At 53.6% G+C, this 19835-nt stretch overlaps 1 protein-coding gene across 2 annotated transcripts in view; it reads right to left on the bottom strand.

Annotated features, from left to right (window-relative positions):
- Positions 1-586: 586 nt before the first annotated feature.
- Positions 587-19835, bottom strand: part of TCTE1 (t-complex-associated-testis-expressed 1) — a 20275-nt gene continuing 1026 nt past the window's right edge. Inside the window, exons 1-5 of one of the 2 annotated variants that reach the window (XM_036317582.1) lie at positions 8996-10866; positions 8126-8456; positions 6118-6686; positions 2109-2558; positions 587-1090 (exon numbers count right to left, since the gene is read on the bottom strand). In XM_036317582.1, coding sequence (XP_036173475.1) covers positions 881-1090; positions 2109-2558; positions 6118-6686; positions 8126-8366 — 1470 coding nt within the window. In that variant the 5' untranslated portion in view covers positions 8367-8456; positions 8996-10866 and the 3' untranslated portion in view covers positions 587-880. Of the gene's footprint in view, positions 1091-2108; positions 2559-6117; positions 6687-8125; positions 8457-8995; positions 10867-19835 lie in introns of those variants that run through there. The other variant, XM_036317583.1, reaches the window with a different exon arrangement.

Below are 19835 nucleotides of genomic sequence, written 5' to 3'. Positions count from 1 at the left end.
GCAGAGTCAGGCAGTAGGGAGATGGGATCTGCAGGGGCGAGGGTGGAAGAGCCAGGCCAAAGTTCTGTTGTAGCAGGACTTGGGACAGGGAGAACGAGAGAGAGAGAGAGAGAGAGAGAGAGAGAGAGAGAGAGAGAGAGAGAGAGGAGGTTAAAAGGTCAAAGATCTGTTCAGTAAAGAGGAAGATGTGAATGAGGGTCAGGGTTATGGGTGGCCCCCTGGGGAGTCTGGGCAGGCACAGCCCCTCAGAGTTCTCTCTGCCTCTCCTTATACCTGGAAGAAGTAGTTTATTTCAGGGGTTCTAATAATACCATCTCCCTGGGTTGTGGTCTGGGTCCTATTTAATACTCCTTCTCCCCCTACCCTAGGTCCGTCCCCCTCCTCACATCTTCAAACACACAACCCTTAAAAAAAAAAAAAAATATATATATATATATATATATATATATATATATATTTGATTTCAGAGAGGAAGGGAGAGGGAGAGAGAGAGAGAAACATCAATGATGAGAGAGAATCATTGATCAGCTGCCTCCGGCACACCCCACACTGGGGATCGAACCTGCAACCTGGGTGTGTGGCCTGACCAGGAATTGATGCTCAACCACTGAGCCATGCCGGCTGGGCACTGTTCAGATTCTTGATGAAATTTTATTATTCTATATAGAATGGGGAACTTACATCCTGGCAATCATAATCCTAACAGGAAACATATGTATACATGCACTCAACCTTTGATCACACCCCAGGATCTTCGTGGTCTCCCCCACTCCCTGTGTTCCAGTGTGACACTCTGCAGCAGGCACAAGGGGCATGACCGGGGGGGTGGGGGGTAGGGCAGTGGCCCAGGGTGGTTACTGCCTCAGCCCTGGCCCCTCTCCTATCCCACAGGGTTCTCAGGGCCCTTGGCAGTGAGTGGTGCTGAGAAGTGGCTGGGATTCAAGCCCCGCTGGCGGGCTTCTTCGCGGTTGGCACAGAGGGCCTGGCCAATGAGGTATTCGCTCTCCTGGGCTACATCGGACAGACGCAGGTCAAACTCCAGGAGCGTCTTGTTGTCTGACATGCCTTCCAGGAGCTGCTTCCCGCCGTCCTGGGAGAGGAGCAGAGGGAAAGGGTCGTTTGTTTACATCACTACCCAGGACCACACACACTCATATACGTATTTACAGAGAGAGGTGACTGGAACAGGAGTTCCACAGAACAGTGCTTAGCCTATTTGTGCAGCACGCTGACATTTTCTCCATTCTGTCCTCTGTGAGCTGCAGCAGCCATCCTGGGGCCACACAAGGAGCCCAGAGAGGACACGGCAGGTGGCTGGGACGGCAGAGCAGGGGCTGGCACTGAGCCAAGGAATTTCCAACCCCAGGACCCCCAACCCTGGGGCTTCTGATAATGGGACATTGCAAAGTCAATGTAATACAGAAGCATTTATTTTTTTAAAAAATGAGGTAGACGATAAAGGAAAACATCAGCAGATATACCAAGCAGTTAACAGTGCATTTCAATTATATTACATCCTTGTATATGTTCACCAGCTGTTCATAGAAACTGCATTTCTTACTCTGCAACTTGATTAAGGAAATTTGAGAGACATTTGTCTATTGGAAAGAACCCCAGCTTTTGATCAGTCCTGGGTTTAATCACAGCTTTGCCACCTCCTACTGATTGGATGCTCTCAGGCAACTCACTAACGTCTCTGAGACTCAATTTTCCATCTGTAAAGTGAGGTTAAGAATACGCATTTTACCAGATAACAGTGAGGGTGAGAGGAAAACAATGGATAGTGGATACCAAGCATAGTCTATAACCCTGAGTAACAGATAGCAATTAGTAAAGACCGAGCCAGTGCCTGCAATGGTTAATTGCTTTACAGTATAACTAATTTAATCCTCCCAGTACACTTTGAGGTAGATACTGTTACTATCCCCATTTTACAGATGAGAAAATGAAGGCCCAAAGTGCTAAATGGCAGGGCTGGGATTTGAACTAGGTACGGCCGTGATTTTAACAATCACCTGGTAAGTGCCCCATGACAGTTGGGTTCTACCCCCACCCCCAAGGCCCAGGGCCTCCCCGTGGCCCTCCCTTCTCCAGGAGCTGTGGCTCACCGGTCCTATGTGGTTGCAGGACAGGTTGATTTTGGTGAGTGTGGTATTGACGGAGAGCACCTGGGAGAGGAGTGTGGCCGTAGGCTCCGACAGCTCGTTCCCACCAAGGTGCAGCGTGGTGAGGCACTTATTGGTCTGCAAGGCGTGGGCAAGTGCCTGGCCGCCCTCATCCTCAATGCAGTTGAGGCGCAGGTTGAGGGAGAGGAGGTTGGTGTTGTGTGCCAGGGCGTGAGCCAGCGACTGGGCACCAGGCGCACGCACCTGGTTGTTGGCCAGGTTGAGCACACGCAGGCGGCTGTGGCTCAGCAGCTTGGCGGCCGCACGAGCGCCACGGTCCCCGATGCAGTTGTGTGACAGGTCCAGCTTCTCCAGGGCCGGGTGATCCAGGAGGCTGCGAATTAGGATGCGTGCCTTGTTGTCATCCACCTTGCTTCGGGTCAGCCTAAAGACCTATGGGCAGAAAAAAAAAAAAAAAAAGATCTGTGGGCAGGTAAAGGGTCCATAGCACCTGGTAGCCAGGGATCATCTGCCTGCCTGCCTGCCTGCCTGCCTGCCTGTCTGCCTTCTGCAGGTAGAAGAGGGAGCCGCAGGGAGGCTGAGGTTCTGCTCACCTTGTGTTGGCTGCCTCGCTGGCCTGCCTAACATGGCAGAGTGGGGCAGAACTGAACGGCTGGTAGGGGGGAAAGGCTACCATTTCTTGAGTAATGACTATGCGCTGGGCATGCTGCTAGAAGGTGTCATAACCATTATCTCTCAGCCTCAGCATCCCAGTGAGGTAGAATGAGTCCTCTCCACTTTACAGACAGCAAATGGAGGCAGAGGGTGGACGTATCACTTGCCCAGTCACACTGTGATTGAGCTGTGGAGGCAGGTTTGGAATCCAGGCCTGTTTGACCCAGCAGCCCCTTGCCGGACCCTCCTCAGCTGGCCAAGATCCACCATGGCAAGGAGAGGCACTCAGGGTAAGAACCAGGAGAAAGTGGGAAGGGTGAGAACCGGGAAATGGATGGGATGAAGTAAAGAGATAAAGAAAGGGCGTGGGGTTAGCATTATGAACATGGGAGACGGGAGCCCCCATCCCTTTCCTTCTCACTGAGCTGTTCCACTCCTCCCTCTTACTTGGGGTCTCGGAGTGGCTGGCTGTTCGCTCCCTCCCTACCCACTAGTCCCCTCCTTTCTTCACACCCCCTTAGCCAGCGGAGAGTCTTTCGTTTCTCACCTTTTCATTGCATCTGCCTCGCAAGGCTCCAAGCTGGGTCCAGCCCACTCTCTTATTTTCTGCGTGTCTGTGCCCAGGCAACTGACATGATGGAAAATGTCTCGTGACAGCCCTAACCGGTTGGCTCAGTGGATAGAGCGTTGGCGTGCGGACTGAAGGGTCCCAGGTTCAATTCTGGTCAAGAGCATGTATCTTGGTTGTGGGCACATCCCCACAGGAGGCAGCTGATCAATGTTTCTCTCTCATCGATGTTTGTAACTCTCTATCCCTCTCCCTTTCTCTCTGTAAAAAATCAATAAAATATATTTTTAAAAAAAAAAGAAAGAAAGGAAGGAAGGAAGGAAGGAAGGAAGGAAGGAAGGAAGGAAGGAAGAAAGGGAAAATGTCCTGTGATAGAACTGATTGGTTTTGCTGGAACCACCAATAGCCCTCAGTACTGTGTGCTCACTCAACTCTGTGTCTCTGGCCAACATATTCTCTCATAATCTACAACACTTTCAGCCTTCTCCAACCTCCTCAAACTTCAGGGGTCACCCTAAAGCCTCCTCTCAGCAGGTAAATGTCCTCCTGCCTCCCCAGCCATTGAATGGGAACCCTCCATCTTCCTATACCGAACACAACATCCCACCACACCCACTCTTCCCTCTGCCCAGGGCCGACCGCCCCGTCTCAGTCCTGGATCCCACCCTCCTGCCTTCTCAGGAACCTTCCACGGTCAATGAGCCTGTACCCTCTGTCCTGGATTAAACCCATTTCTTGCAATTGGATGGAAATTTTCATTGGTTTTAAACACATGCAAGTTTCTTCTTAAGAAAACCCACCCCACCCCCCATCAGCTATTTCTACTCTACCTTCTTCCCCTTTCACAGCCAAGTTCTTGAAAATGTTGATCACTGACATCCAGTTTCCTCACTTCCCACTCTCTCCATAAACCACTCCAGCACGCCGATCTGGCCTCTGCTCCTGGCACTCCACTGACAGAGCTACCCCCTCCCCCAAGTAACCTCCGCATTTGCTAAGTCCAGGCCTCAGCTCCACTCCACCCATTGCTGGTCACCCGCTCTTCTTCCTTTTTAAAAAATATATTTTTATTGATTTCAAAGAGGAAGTGAGAGGGAGAGAGAGATAGAAACATCAATGATGAGAGAATCATTGATTGGCTGCCTCCTGCATGCCCCCCACTGGGGATTGAGCCCACAACAGGAGCATGTGCCCTTGACAGGAATTGAACCTGAGAAACTTCAGTTGGCAGGCTGACACTCTATCCACTGAGCCAAACCAGCTAGGGCTCATGCTCTCCCCTCCTCCTCCTCCTCCTCCTCCTCTTCCTCCTCCTCCTCCTCCTCCTCCTCTTTATCCTCCTCCTCCTCCTTCTCCTCCTCCTCCTCCTTCTCCTTCTCCTCCTCCTTCTCCTCCTCTTTATCCTCCTCCTCCTCCTTCTCCTCCTCCTCCTCCTCCTCTTCCTCCTCCTCCTCCTCCTCTTCCTCCTCCTTCTCTTCCTCCTCCTCCTCCTCCTTCTCCTCCTCCTCCTCCTCCTCCTCTTCCTCCTCCTCCTCCTCCTTCTCCTCCTCCTCCTCCTTCTCCTTCTCCTCCTCCTTCTCCTCCTCCTCCTCTTCCTCCTCCTCCTCCTTCTCTTCCTCCTCCTTCTCTACCTTCTCCTTCTCTTCCTCCTCCTTCTCTTCCTTCTCCTTCTCCTCCTCCTCCTCCTCCTTCTCCTCCTCCTCTTCCTTCTCCTCCTCCTTCTTTTTGTTACTCCTCACCGGAGGAGATTTTTCCATTGATTAATAGAGATAGTGGAAAGGAGGGAGGGAGACAGAAACATGATGTGAAAGAGACACATGGATCGGTTGCCCCTGCTCCTGACCAGGGCCGGGGATCAAGCCGCAACCGGTATGTGCCCTTGACTGGATTCAAACCCGGGACCCGTCAGTCCGAAGGCTGATGCTCTATCCACTGAGCCAAACCAGCCAGGGCTCATCCTTTCTTCCTGAGACGCACTCCTCCCTGGGCTCACACAAGCCGGTGTCCCCTTTTCTTCCTTCTCTGATTTCCTGGCAGGCTCTCCCTCTTCCAACCAGAATATTTGGGACATATTTATACTAAAAAATCATTCAGTATGTATCTGGAATTCAAATTTAACTGGACGCCCTTTATCTGTAGTGTTTTTTTTTCTCTCTTCTAAATCTGGCAAATATCCTAGTTGCAGTTTTACATTCACATGATTGCTGATTAGTGTCTTTCATCGCACTAGACGTTCTAGAGGGCACAAGTGGTATGATTTTGCTCAATGCGGAATCTTCAGCACCTAGGACAGGGCCCGGAGCGCAGATGTTTGTCGAAGGAATAAATAGCTGGTGAGCTGGGAGGGCAGTGCCTCCCTCATCTCTGCATCCTCAGAACCCGGCTGGGTGCAGGGTGCATAAAAGGACACTCGAGCCCTAACCGGTTTGGCTCAGTGGATGGAGCGTCGCCCTGCGGACTGAAGGGTCCCAGGTTCGATTCCAGTCAAGGGCATGTACCTTGGTTGTGGGCACATCCGCAGTAGGAGATGTGCAGGAGGCAGCCGATCGATGTTTCTCTCTCATTGATGTTTCGAATTCTCTATCCCTCCCCCTTCCTCTCTGTAAAAATAAATAAATAAATAAAATTATATATATATTTTAAAGGACACTGGATCAGTGACTAAGAAAAGGAGAGGAGGAAGATGAGGAGAGCTGGGGCACAGAAGGTGAGAGGGGATCAGAGAGATGCCGAGACTGGAAGTGGGGCAAGGCCGAGGGGCAGTGGTACCTTCAGGGTGTGGCAGGCCTTAATGGTCGCTGCCAGGGACTGGCAGTCACGGTAAGTGAAGAGAAAGAGGTTCCACTCGAAGTTCATGCCACAGTCCTTGATGCCGTACACCAGGTCCAGCTCCTCCAGCTGGCTCAGGCCGGCCACTAGCTCGCCCAGCTGGTAGTGGTCCATGGAGGGCTCCTCCATCTCTCCCTCGCTGCCCGAGTCCGACTGGTCCCCGCTGTGCTGCAGGGGCCGCAGCTGCACGGGCGGGAGGAACTGGTCCACGCGGATCCTGCGCACATAGTTCCTGCAGAGCGGCAGCAGGTCCAGGATCACGGCGGGGTCCGTGGAGTCCGGGATGAAGTGTTTGATCAGGTTCTCCAGGTGCCGCTCGAAGAACAGGCGTTTCCAGCTGCCGCCGTGGCAGTCCAGGTGGCACACGGGCCAGCGCTGCTCGCAGCAGCGGTGCCAGTAGTTCTCGTCATCGATCAGGTTGGCGGTCACGGCCAGCGGCAGGTCCGGGGGCAGCTGGCGCAGGACCTTCTGCTGGTGCTCGGGGAGCAGCTGCGTCAGGATCGGATTGTCTTCGGGACCGAGGGAGGAAAGCCGGAGTCACGGTGTTGGGGACCCCCCACCCCCACCCCATGGGGCCCTGGGCTGGGCCTGCCTGGGGGCACTGCGGGAAGGGAAGCCCCTCCCCTGCCCTCAGGGAGCCCAGACCGAGAGGGAATCAGACTTGACTCCCAGGGAGGCTTCCATCTGAGGGGTAGACACAGCCCCTGGCTTCGGGGCCTGCCTTCCCTGAACGTTGCCATCGCAGCATCTGGCCGCAGGGAGCTCCCATTCTGAGGAAGAATCTCAGGCCCAGCCCTCAGTCATCACTTAGTCTGATGGAGGGACAAGTCCTGACTTTAGAGGCTCCCAATTTGATTTGCTTCATTCATTTCAAAATTTAAAAAAGTTTTTTGAAGGATTAAAAATGGCGGCAGATTTGTAAAATTGGAACTAGAGCAGTGAACTCGCATCCTTCACTGCCTCCCTCTGTCCTTTGCATCCAACAAAACAAAATAGGGGGAGAGGTGGGGAGGATGGGGCAGGAGTTGGCCGAAGACAACCGCCCCTGCCTTGACTTTTCCAAACAAGTCTGAGCCCTGGGTGTTTTCCTGGAATCTTTATGCTTAGTCTTCAGACGGCCTTCTTAAAGGACACTGCAGACACATGTGTCTTCTCAAGGATTGCTTACCCGACTGATAGTATCTAATAGTTAATTTTAGTTCAAGCTGTTGTTACAATAAAAGCCTAAGGAGGCAGGCAAATGGGGATGTTTGGTTCCTCTAGCCAAGCAGTCCCTTAGCCCTCTCTTTCATAATAAAATAATAAAATAAAATAAAAAATTTATTAATTAATTAAATAAAAAATAAATTTTTGTGAGCACCTACTATGTGCCAGACACTATTCTAAGTGCTGAGGGTTCAAGAGTGAATGAAATGAAGGAAGCCGCTTCTTCTTATGAGGGGAGGCAGACAATAAACAAGTCAAAGGAATATATTGTAGGTCAGGTAGTGATAGATGCTGTAGAAAAAAAGATGGCCCTGTCCTCAGAGAGCTCCCCATCCAACTTGTCTTTGAAAAGTATGAACATTTACAGTGCACAGAGGGCAGAAAAAAAAACCAAGAACGTATACATGCCACAGAAGACTCCAAGAGCGTAAATAAAGGTCAGTCAACCAGGGAGGGCTTTCCGGAGGAGGCGGTCACTAGGGTTTGGGCTGGGTTTTGTTGGAGAGAGTGGGAAAGGTGAGGAGAGGGCATAGGCATGGAGGGCATGTTGCGGGCAGGAGTCTAGTGGGGCCTGGAAGTGGGGACAGCAGGAGACACTGTCCTGGCTGCAGGGGTCAAAGGGAAGTTCTGTGTGGGAGGGGAGGGGCTGCCCAGGACCCAGCCTCTGAGACCTCTCCTCCAGGCTGTCCCCATCCACCCTGCTCCTGGCTTCTCCCTCCTGCTCCTGGCACAACAGACTCACTCCGGAAGTTCTTGACAATGTGTCGAATGCAGAGATCTGTGAGCAGGGGGACGATGGCCAGTGACCACTCAGCATCCTCGGCGATGATCCTGCGCATCAGACGCACATTGGGCCCATGATTTGGACCCCTGGACTTCCAGGTGGCTGGGGAGCTCTTTGTGAACTTCGAGCCTGAGCTCGAGGGTTGGCCTGCAGCTTGAGGCGAGGTTGATGCTGTTGTTAGGGTTTCCTGCATGCTCATGACTGGCAACCCAGGGGCAGGTGACCCCGTGGGGATGGCCTTGTGACAGGAAGTTTCTCACACTGGCAGGTCCTTGATGCTGGTGGGAACCTGGGGTCAGAGGAGGGGGTAGAGGTGTTACTTTGGAGGGTCTTGGTGGGCATTTATCGAGAGAGAGAGAGCACAGAGTGGTTCTTAAGGCAGTCTCTGGAGGAGAGCAGATCCAGGTGCAAACCCCGTTGACTAGCTGTGTGGCTTTGGGCAAGTTACTGAACCTCTCTGAGTTTCAGGTGCCTTCTCCGTGAAATGAGGATGACAGTTATTGGTAAGATGATTGGGAGGAGGGAATGGACCCAGAGAGGCATAGTATATGTCGACATATGAAACTGTAGCAAGGAACAGCCCCGTATTTTAGATAATGATAATGATATGGCCAGTCCAAGCAGTTGCTGTATGCTGAACACTCTTCTTAGTATGCATATTAACTCATGTAATCCTGGCAATAGCCTTTTTAAGATAAGCACTTGTATTATTCCCATTTTTCTGATGTGAAACTAAAACACAGAGAGGTTAACTGACTTGCCGGATGTCACACAGCTTAAAACTAACAAGAATGGGCCCTGGCTGGTTGAGAGCGGCATCCCATGCACCTAAAGGTCGTTGGTCAGATGGATGTTTCTCTCTTGCATTGATGTTTCTTTTTCTCCTTCTCCCTTCTTCTCTCTCTAAAACCAATAAAAACATATTTAAAAGCAAACAAACAAGAAAGGACCTAAATTCAGTCTATCAAGTTCACATTCTTACCCCTACATTGTACTGCCTCTCTGAGGCTGAGGGATGGGCGTGTGTAGAGCCAAAAGACCGAGGTATAACAAAGAACCATTTAGTTCAAAACAGCTCCCTGCAGTAAGTATTTACAGAACAGCAACTTCCTGGCCAATAAATGTAATGCAAGCCACACGTACCACTTGAAACTTTTCAGTTGCCACATTAAAAAGGCAGAGAGAAACAGGTGAAATTAATTTCATACTTAACCCAATATGTCCAAAATATTATTGTTTAAATATGTCATCTATCTAAAAGTTATCGAGATATTTTATATTTATTTTTTCATATCTGAGTTTCTGTTTCCTTCTAAATCGGAAGTAGCTGGTGGCTACTGTTTTGGACAGTGCCGCTGAGAGAGTAAGGGAAGGGGGCACTGGGCCCCCTCTCTGTCCAGGGTGCCAGCACCTTCTTTTCCTCCTCCCCTCTGAGGGCTCGAGCTCTGGGCCCCCTCCCTTCAACCCCCACCCCAGTCTTCCTTCTAGTTCTCCAGCCTCCCAGCACTCCAGATGGCAGCAGGAAGTCGTGGGAGGTGAAAAGGCAGCTAAATCTGGGGCTGAAGACAGAAGAGAGAGGATGTATCTGGGGCTGGGGAACCCTCCCCCCATTTGTGCACTCCTGCCCGCTGCCCTGAGACTGCAGACAGAAAAGGGGCTGCCCAGCACACAGCAACTCCTCCAGGCGGCCTCCCCGCAGCTCTGCTCCCCGGCCTGGGGCCCTGAGGAGTGCCGGGTGGGAAGGAACACTCTGAACCAGCGAAGGTTTCCTGGGCAGATGGAGGAGACCAGATGGCGCTCCCCAGCCCGCCAGGCATCTCGAGGAGGAAGAGCCTGGCTGTGCGTGCCCGTGAGTGAGACAGAGAAAAAGAGGAGGAGAAGGAAGGGGGGCTGTCGGGGAGATAGCTCTGTATTTGTGACACCCTTATGCAAATCAAATGCAAAGTCACAGACTGGGTCCGGAATTGTGGAGTCACCAGCTGGGGCTTTCTGGGTAAGGGCCCCTCGGAGGGTGTGGCCAGGAGGGTGCTGCTGAGAGGCAGCACATGACTTTGCATTTCTGGCTTTGCCGGTGATGTGACCTTTGGCCAAGTTACTTAACCTGTCTGAGTTCCAGTCTCCTCATCTTCCTATGCAGGCATTGTGGGGATTGGTCTAAAACATTTGACTAGTATGGATAATATTGGATAATATTTAGTTTCACATCAGAAAAAGGGCCCTGGAGGGCGAAGGCACGAGGAAGGACAGGGTCCTAGGCTGCGGAGAGGACACCCTGGACACCCGAGAGGGGACCTTGGAGTGCGGCCCTTCCCTATCTCCAGGCGGCAGTGGCTGCGTTCAGGGCTGGATGGAAGGACAGAGAGCCAGAGAGGAGGACAGACAGCAGACCGGCCCTGTTCCTGCTAGCTCCGCCTCTGGGCTCCCTGAAGCACTCCTGCATTCCCCTCAGGCCCAGTGCATCCCTGGCAGCACCCCCAGGGGAGCAGGGCCCAGCCTGGCAGGGGAAGCCCCAGGGACCGGCGGGCGTTGCCCTGGAGCCGGCTCTCCAGGCGTCACTCACTGTACCGTCAGGCCTCGCCATCCTGGGAGGCCACGTGTTGGGCAACCCCACCCAGCCCGGGCCCAGGCGGGCACCCTGAGGAACTGGGTGGGCCCAGCCGCACGGACTAATGCCCGCTGTCTCAGGACCCGGCCTTTCTTCCTGAGGTCTGGCCCTAACCTCTCTCACTGCGGTTTGGAGCCTGCAGCCTCCCCTGGGCAGGACACTGCAGGAGGAGTCCCAGGGTGGGTCCCAGAGCCCGGAGCCCCCGCCAGAAAGGAAAGGGCCGATCAGCCTCCATGGGCTCCGCACCCATGGCTGGAGTGAAACAGCGCCCCTACTGTCCCGTGTTCACAGAAACCTCCGTATTCCACCGAGTCTGATGTCACTTGAAAAGCAAATGTGGAAACCACTGACCTCATAGTAAGGTCAGAGTTGATTGTTTTCACTTAGTAACTTCTTGAGTTTTCAAAAAAAAGATATTACAAAAATGTTTTTGGCAAGCAAATTACTTCCCAACACAGAGGATTCTTCTAAGGAGAGTTTTAGTTCCAGATGATTTTTTAAAAATCTACTATTAAAAACGAATAAAATATAAAACAAAGTATATTTAAAAAGATATGAACAAACTCCTTGCCTCTCTGTTATTAATGTTACAAAGATGAAATAAGGTGTGGTCCCTCCCTGGCAGGTGGTGACTTTGACCCCTGCCCTCTCAACCACAAGGCTGCCACCCTTTTGGCTCCCCTCCCACCTCTCTCCCTTTTTTTTTTTTTTTTTTTTAAATATATTTCATTGATTTTTTACAGAGAGCAAGGGAGAGGGATAGAGAGTTAGAAACATCGATCAGCTGCCTCCTGCACACCCCCCACTGGGGATGTGCCCGCAACCAAGGCACATGCCCCCGTCTGGAATCGAACCCGGGACCCTTCAGTCCGCAGGCCGACGCTCTATCCACTGAGCCAAACCGGTTAGGGCCCACCTCTCTCTTCATTCTTCCCCAAAGTCTCTGGCGCAGGCTCCCTCCTCTGCCCACTCCTGGGTGAGGTTCCTCGGGGTTCTGCCTACTCGCCCTGCCTCACTCCTGTTGATGGATCGCAGGCCCACTGGCCTGCCTCCCAGCCCCCTCAAACTCAACTGCCCCCCAAGAGAAGTCGGTGCCTCCTCCAAACCAATCCTCCTCCTGGCACCCTACCTCGCCATCCAGATGACTGAACCGGAAGCCGGGAGTCGCCACTCTTCTCCTGCCCCCGACACCTGGTTACTGTTGGAGCCCCTCGGCGCTGCCTCCCAACCCAGCATCCATAATCTCCCTCCTGCTGCTGCCTCAGCCCGGACCTCGGACCTCGCTGCCTGCCTGGATGGTAGCTTCAGCTGCCCAGCACCTGGGTCTGCATCCAGGGTGGTCCCCTCACATCTGGCCTCCCCACTGCTGCCAATGCAGGCCTCCCCACTGCGCGCTGGTACAGCTCAGCTCCTCAGCTCGGCAGAGGAGGCACTCTGCCACTGGACGCTCTCTGCCTCTGGCACACATCAGCTCGTTCATGCTGCCCAGCCTTTGCTCATGCTGTTCCTTCTGCTTGGAATGCCTTTCCCCCGCCCTCCCCCCCATTTCAGCTCAGGAAGCAGGGCTGCTTTGGGGCCTGAGCTCAAGCACCTCTTTCTCCAACACCTTTCAGCCTTTCTTGTCACTCCCTTTATCAGACCCCCAGCACCTGTGTCACTTCAGCCATCTGATTGACCCCTCTCCCCCCACAGCCACACTAGACTGTGAGCTCCTCAGGGGGCAGGGACTGCTCGCTACTCATTTTGATCCCTGGTCCCTAGCCAGTGTGAGGTCTGCGGTAGGTGAGGCAGCTGTTGTTTGGGGCTGCCCTAGCCCTTCTGATAATAGATTCTGGACCAAAGGCGTATCCTATATCGGTCAGAGCGATTGGCTCAGGGTGGCCACCTGCTGCAAGCCAATCAGAGTCCTCCTTGGGTTTGTCCAAGTGGAAGTAGACAGAAAGACATAGGGATCCCTTACTGAAGGCAGCTATTTCCCTTCCCAAGGAAAGGACCTGTCTGCAGCAGGGGAAGGGGACCAGGTGGAGACCAGCAGGAGTGCGCGGTGACAGAGAGCACCTGGCGACCTTCAGTCCCCAGTCCTAGTCCCGGAGGCCCCAGAACTGCCTGATTCCTTAACGGTTCCTTCAATTCTGAGACCTAACTCTGTCTTCTGACAAGTCCTTTTTGCTGAAGATGGGAGCTGGGTTTCTGCCCCTTTCTGTGCAAAGGGTCCTGGTTCTGACCCTTTTGAATTTAGTTCATTTGATGAATTAAATTATGGGAAAAATCCTAAATCAGTAGATGAAATATTTCAATGGGATGGCCGAAAAGGGCCAAAGGCCCCCAGGTTATTATACACAGGGCCTGACATCTAACCCCTGTGGCCTTTCCCCCTGAAAGTCCTGAGCCTCCAGTCTTACCGCCCATCTCTCCAGCCATAGGACAGTATCGGCAACTAACAGCTGCTGGGCACTTCACAGCCACCAGCTCCTTTCAGAGCTCTTCTCTCGCCCGAGTCTTACAAGCACTCTACATGGAGGCAGGGCAGGCTTCGTGGCCCCATTCTGCTGATGAGTAAACTGAGGACCAGACCTGGAAACGACCGGCCCTGGGACATCCGGGAGGGCTGGAGCCAGGGCCTGCGGGCAGGCTGCTGCCTCTAAGCACAGGCACTGCTCTTTCACAGTCACTTGCTGTGTCCCCTCCCCCACACTTTCCTCCTCTCCGCTCAGAAAGAAGGAGGCACATTCACTGGGAAGTAGGGCTCCTACCTTCACCCAGTGAGCAGCTGTCGGGGAGGGCCTCCCAGGCGGGGAGAGCCACCAGGCCGTGGCACCCTACTGTGGGAATTTCAGGCCCCTAACTTAAGGCTTTCATCCCTGTTACATTAAAATGTACTTCCCCCCTCAATGAAAGGAAATCTTAATGTTACATACCTGTGTGTATATTCATATGTTAACCTTGAGCTGCCTTTTAAAAATGTACCTCATCATTTTAGGTCAAACATAGTAAATTATGAAATATGTACTGACACTAATGTTGCAAATGTTAAAAAATGTAGAAGTCACTTGATATATTATTCAGACAGTTTAAGCGTACAGAAATTATTTATCTTCTTATCAATCATCCAGGCCTCAGTGTGAGTGAGTTTCAGACCCAAAAACAAAATTAGGACGGCGGGGAAGGAAAATGTACCGCCGAGAGGGCAAAAGGTGGGGAGGCTCACAGGACGAGAGGCAGGAGACCTGAGATAACTCCACCGGCCTCACAGGGTGGCCTTCATCGGGCCTGGGCCACCAGTGTTCAGCGGAGAGTGTGGTAGGTGGCACTGTCTTCCCTGGAAGCTTGCAGGGATGGGTAGACACGCATTAGCCAGGAGCCCCCAAGGGCCCACAGAGGATAGCCCCAGCCCAGGCGTGGCTCAATGACTGAGCATCAACCTATGAGCCAGGAGGTCATGGTTCGATTCCCGGTCAGGGCACATGTCCGGGTTTCAGGCTCCATCCCCAGTAGGGGGTGTGCAGGAGGCAGCCTACCAATGATTCCCTCTCATCATTGATGTTTCTCTCTCTCTTCTTCTTCTCCCTTCCTCTCTCTATATAAATTTTAAAAAGAGGATAGCCCCAGAGGATAGTCACCTTACTCTGGAGCCTTCTACCTGGGAACCCACAGGCAGGCAGAGAACCCCAGTTTGAAGGCTGGAAGCGTGTTCAAGACTCTGGTCCTTCTCCGGGGCAGGAATCCTCTCTGACATTCCAGAGAAGGTTGGGCCACCAGCACCAAGTGCCTCTTGTGCCACCATCGGGCGTCCTCATCTAAGGGCACACCTGCCCCTGGGTGAGGAGAGTGGGGACATGCCCAGTGACCTTTCATCTCCTGGAGCCTGTCTCGTGGGCCTATTGGGCTTCCCATGCTACGCCTCTAGCATCCATCCAACCCAGCCCAGGACCACAATCCCTGGAGAAAGGCTAATCCTCCTCCCTCCAGGACCCCACCCTGGAACCACATTCAGGCCATAACTTAGAGCTAGGTGTTAAGATCTGCCTTCTACAGGTAATGTAAGTGATGAGATGCCCCGGTTTGGGCAGGGCTATCCTTATTTTTGATGGCAGTTTGGCGGACAAGCGTTCTGGGAGCCATGTCCTTGCCTATACAGACAAGGACTTGCAGGCTGTCAGTAGCATGCGCACAGCGGGAGGCAGTGTAGCGGCTGGCCAAGGACTCAGGGGTTACACCGACTAAGGTCAAACATCCACTCTGCCCCCCAGCATCTGAGAGACCTTGGGCAAGTCACTTTACCCCACCAAGTCCCCATTTCTTTCTCTATCAATGGGGATGGTAATTCTTACTTCACAGGATTATCCGGAGGATGAAGGAGCTAATGTGCATGAGGCATTTCATATAGTGCTGGCCTTAGAGCCAGCCCTCAAGATACATGTTAGATATTAAAATGAAGATGTTAGATGTCTGACCCTAATTTACTGAATCTTCAGATTTATTGTTGAGGATTATGATTGTTGTTATAACATCATTAGCCCCATTTCACAAGGGAGGAAACAGGCACTTAGAAAGATTAAGTAACTTGCTACACTTCACACAGCTAGCGAGTGGAGAAGCTAAGGTTTGAGTTGATGTCTGTTTGAAACGAAGCTCTTTTACTTCCATGAACAAAAGCGTAACAGATAGTGAGATGTTGGGGCTGCTTCCTAAATGCCCCAGGCTGGTCATACACAGCTTAGGGGCTGAAGGGTGCAAGGCAACGATCCAGTTCTGTGGAAAGAGCCTGTGCCTGAAGTGATGTAGGCGGTGAGGGAAACTGGGCCGTTCCGGTCAGCACCAGAAGGGGGACCCCCACCCTCCACGCTGGTGACAAGATGGGGGAGCTCACGAGCCAGGGGAAGTGGGAGGTCCACAGGGCAAGCGCTGTGGATGACCGGTCTGGGGCATTGCGGAAGCCAGCCCACGAATTCTACAAGAATCCTGCAGCACTGTGCTCTCCTGCCCACAGCTCTCGCTGCCCGGACATTCTTCACAGACCCCGGACCCACAGCTTGACTCCCTAGCACGTTCCCTTTCTCAGAGGCGGTCTCGGACCTTCTCCATCCTCTGCAGTCCCCAGTTAAATCTAACCTCTTGGGCAGAGGCTCCTCGCACCTGCCCACACGGGCAAGTTGCAGATGCTGGAGGAAGCCATCTCCCCTTCCTGCTCCTCACGCCCCTGGTCCTCAGCTGTCCTCCCTTCCCTTCCTCTGAGCAGCTGCAGCCTCTGGCCCTCTGCAGGCCCATGAGCACCTCTGTGCCCCGGACACTGTCCCGAACACTCTGATGGGCTACCTGTCACAGCCCTCCATTGGGCCCCCAGTGCTCCTCCCACTGCTCTTGTGCTTCGTGCGCCATCAAACCCAGCCTCTCCTGTGGCCCGGGTGGCTGTCCTCAGGGCCCTGGGCTTTGTGTACATTTCCCCATCTTTTCCATGCCCACCACTCAGACCCGATCGCAGGCCAGGTCACTCCCGAATTCCTGTTTGAGAATCCCCAATTAGTGGTGCCACTAAAGAGGGCAAAAGGTTCCTCTGACAGAGCGCAGGCCCAGCCTGCTTGGTCTCTGGCCAGTGAAACAGCACACTGATCACCCCCCTGGGCCTGCAGCCTCTTTCACTCCTGCCACTTAGGTCTGTAGTCTCAAAAAGAACCCAGTGGTCTCTCTCCCCTCCCTGCATCCCCACAGGCGGCTCAGACACCCCATGGGGTAGCTCAGCACCAAAGGTCAGAGAGGCCCTCCCCCAACGCCTAGGGTGCAGAGGCCCAGGTCTCCCCGAGGTAACCAAGGGAAACCAGCCCTGCTGTGGGAGGGAGGGGGTGCGGAAGCTCCTGGACCTGGGGGGGGGGGGGGGGGGGGGATTGCAGCCCAAGGGAGCGGGGTGGGGGTCAGCCTCTCTGAGAAGACTGGGGTCCATATGTCTGCTCTCCTCCGGGCAGTGCCCTGCCCGATGCCCCACTTTCCCCTTCCTCCTCATGGTACCCCCTCCCTTTACTTGCAAACCCTAAGCCTCTGGGCCAGCTTGCAGACAGGCTGTGGTGGTGGTGGTGGTGGTGGTGGCCGGGGGGGGGGGGGAGGGGGGGGGGGGAGCACGGGTCCCACCTCAAATGGGCGGGGGTAGGAGGTCTCCTGTAGTTACAGACCGGCCCTCCCCTGCCACGCGAAATGTGGGAGCCCAGGCTGGGGCCGCCCGCGGGCTTTGGGCCCGGGGGTGGGGGGCTGAGGGCGCCCCGCGGGCGGGAATGGGGGCAGGGAGAGTTCAGCCCGATATGGGAGACCCGGGGTGGAGGGTCCTCTCTCCCGGAGGTCGCCTCACCGACTCCCGGTCCCCAGGCACTCGCCGTTCCGCAGGCTCCCGCGAGGTCTGCGCCGGTCGTTAGGGACGCCGCACGTCTCCAGGGGGCGGGTCCAGGGCCGGTGAGCACACGTGCGTGTCCCCCGCGCGCGCAGTCTCCGCCGGGCGCCTGGCGGGCGCGCAGGGCTGCCTTTTGCTGGTTGTCATTATGCGCCGAGGCACCGGGGTGACGCAAGGAGGTTCTGGCTAACGCGCTGTGTGCGGCCACTGTGCGGGCAGAGGAAACTGGCCCTGGGGCATGCCTTGTGCTTCTGGGGGGACATGTTTAGGAGCGGGTGGGCTTTTGTGGGGGAAGGTGAGGAGTGGGAGGCCCCGGCAGGGCTCCTGGACCGCAGTGCCCTTCCTTCTTGGTACCTTTTGTGTAGAGGTGGGGTGGGGGTGGCGGGAGTTAGGCAGGAGAAGCATCAGCAGTCAGAATCTTCTGGAAGATGAGAGTGAAGGGCACCGCAGAGCTGTGGGCTGCAGCACCCTGCAGAGTGGCCCCTTCCCCCTTCTCTAAGAGGGAACAGGCTGATGGCTGGCACCGGGCAGGAAGGTCCAGCCGCCACAGCACCCCTCACACAGCTCTAAGCCTGACTCTCCCCCGCCCCCCGCATATGGTGCCCTGAGGGGCATGGGTGCCTAACTCCAGGGGGGTGGCTAGGAAGAAAAAGACATTGTCCTTCAGGAGAGGAGAGGCAACCAGGGTGGTGGGAATTTTCACAGGGAGGTGGAGCTCTGCTTTAGTTTCATGTCCTTTTTTAAAATTATTATTATTTGATTTCAGAGAGGAAGAGAGGAATAGAAACATCTCTATTGATTGTTTCTATATGAGAATCATTGCTCAATTGCCTCCTGCACCCCCTTATGGGGATCAAGCCCACAACCCAGGCACGTGCCCGAACAATCGTGACCTCCTGGTTCATGGGTCCACGCTCAACCACTGAGCCACATGGGCCAGGTTAATTATGTCTTTTTGTTGTTAATCCTCACCCAAAGATAAGGATTAACAACATTGATTTTTAGAGAAAGTGGAAGGGAGGCCGGGGAGACACAGGGAGAGAAACATCGATGGGTTGCCTCTCCTGACCGGGGCTGGGGATCAAGCCTGCAACTGAGGTACGTGCCCTTGACCGGAATTGAACCTGGGACCCTTCAGTCCACTGGCTGACGCTCTATCCCAGGGGTCCTCAAACTACGGCCCGCGGGCTACATACAAATACAAATATTGTATTTGTTCCCGTTTTGTTTTTTTACTTCAAAATAAGATATGTGCAGCGTGCATAGGAATTTGTTCAGTTTTTTTTTTTAAAACTATAGTCCGGCCCTCCAACGGCCTGAGGGACAGTGAACTGGTCCCATTTAAAAAGTTTGAGGACCCCTGCTCTATCCACTGAGCCAAACCGGCAAGGGCTTATTATGTCCTTTTGCTGTGTCCTGGGAACCTGCACATGCAGACCTAAGTTACGCATGGATTTTCGACCGCATGGGTGGTTGGCACCCCATCCCCATGTTGTTTGTTCAAGGGTCAACTGTACTAGTTGGTTACCCTGGATAAGTTTAACTTAGAAACTTGGCTAACACATCAATAAAGTGGGTACCACGCCTCACCCTGGCATCCGTGTGTAAAAAGCTGGGCCTTCCCCAGCACCACTCCTAACTACTACAGTTGCCAAGATTTTGAGGAAAAGCTTTGCCACCCCAGAGCTGAGCAAGCAGTCGGGGCCAGGCAGCAGGGATTCAGGCTCCTTTCAAGCCCCCATCAGTTAGGTCACCGGTGCCACAAGGAGAGATCATGCAAGAAAAGATGCTAGAGGCCCCTCTCTGCTCTAATAATTTTAAACAGCCCCAGAACTTGGTAGTCAGGGAGCCCTGGACTTGAAGATGGGTTTTCTGAGGTCCAGTGTGTGACTTGGTCCTGGACAGAGTCATTCTGGTGGGGAGAGGGCTGCCCTCATATCCCCTGGCTTCCTCCAGAGCTCAGGTATGAGGGAGATGCTATGTAGCTTACTTAGAGGGTCACTCTGGTTCCTACTCTTTTGACCCCATCACCTGCCACTCTTCCAGCTTGCCGCCCCCCCTCCCTCCCCACAGGGGCTTACAGCCTGGACAGCTCTTGCCTCAGATGCACCTCAGTGAGGAACCACCCCACCATCCTGGTCCCAGCCCACTCCTCAGACCTCACCACCGCTCACACCCTCTTCTTTCTCTTTATTGCCTGTTGTTTCCCACTAGGAGTAAGCTCTGCAAGGACAGTAAGTTTTGTCTGTTTGGTTCTCACATTCTCAGCAACTGACCAGTACCTGCTACTCCTTTTATCAACAAATCACCAGGGCCTTCAAGAAGTTGTTAAAGAACTAAATGACACCAGAGAGGACTGCCCTGCCATAGTGACTTCCACATGAAGGTTCTGGATCCTGGTGGCGGGGGAGGCCTTTCTGGGTGCCCAGGACAGGCTGGCCCAGCCTGACCCAGCACGGTGGAGAGGAAGATGGTTCCGATATGGATGCTGGGTGGCCTTTCAGCCCAGTATGAGGAGTCAGACTGGGGATGGGGCACCCATATCAGGTTGCTGGGAGTAGAAAGTCTATTCTTTTTTAAGCAAAAGAACCTTCTGGAACTTCCTCTCCTCTGGGAAATACTTTTTAAAAAAAATATATTTTTATTGATTTTAGGGAAGAAGGGAGTGGGAGAGAGAGAAACATCAA

Source organism: Myotis myotis, unplaced genomic scaffold, assembly GCF_014108235.1.
Source record: "Myotis myotis isolate mMyoMyo1 unplaced genomic scaffold, mMyoMyo1.p scaffold_m19_p_7, whole genome shotgun sequence".
Taxonomy (NCBI): domain Eukaryota; kingdom Metazoa; phylum Chordata; class Mammalia; order Chiroptera; family Vespertilionidae; genus Myotis; species Myotis myotis.
Note: the sequence above shows the minus strand (reverse complement) of the source record. Positions and strands in the feature narration are given on the sequence as shown.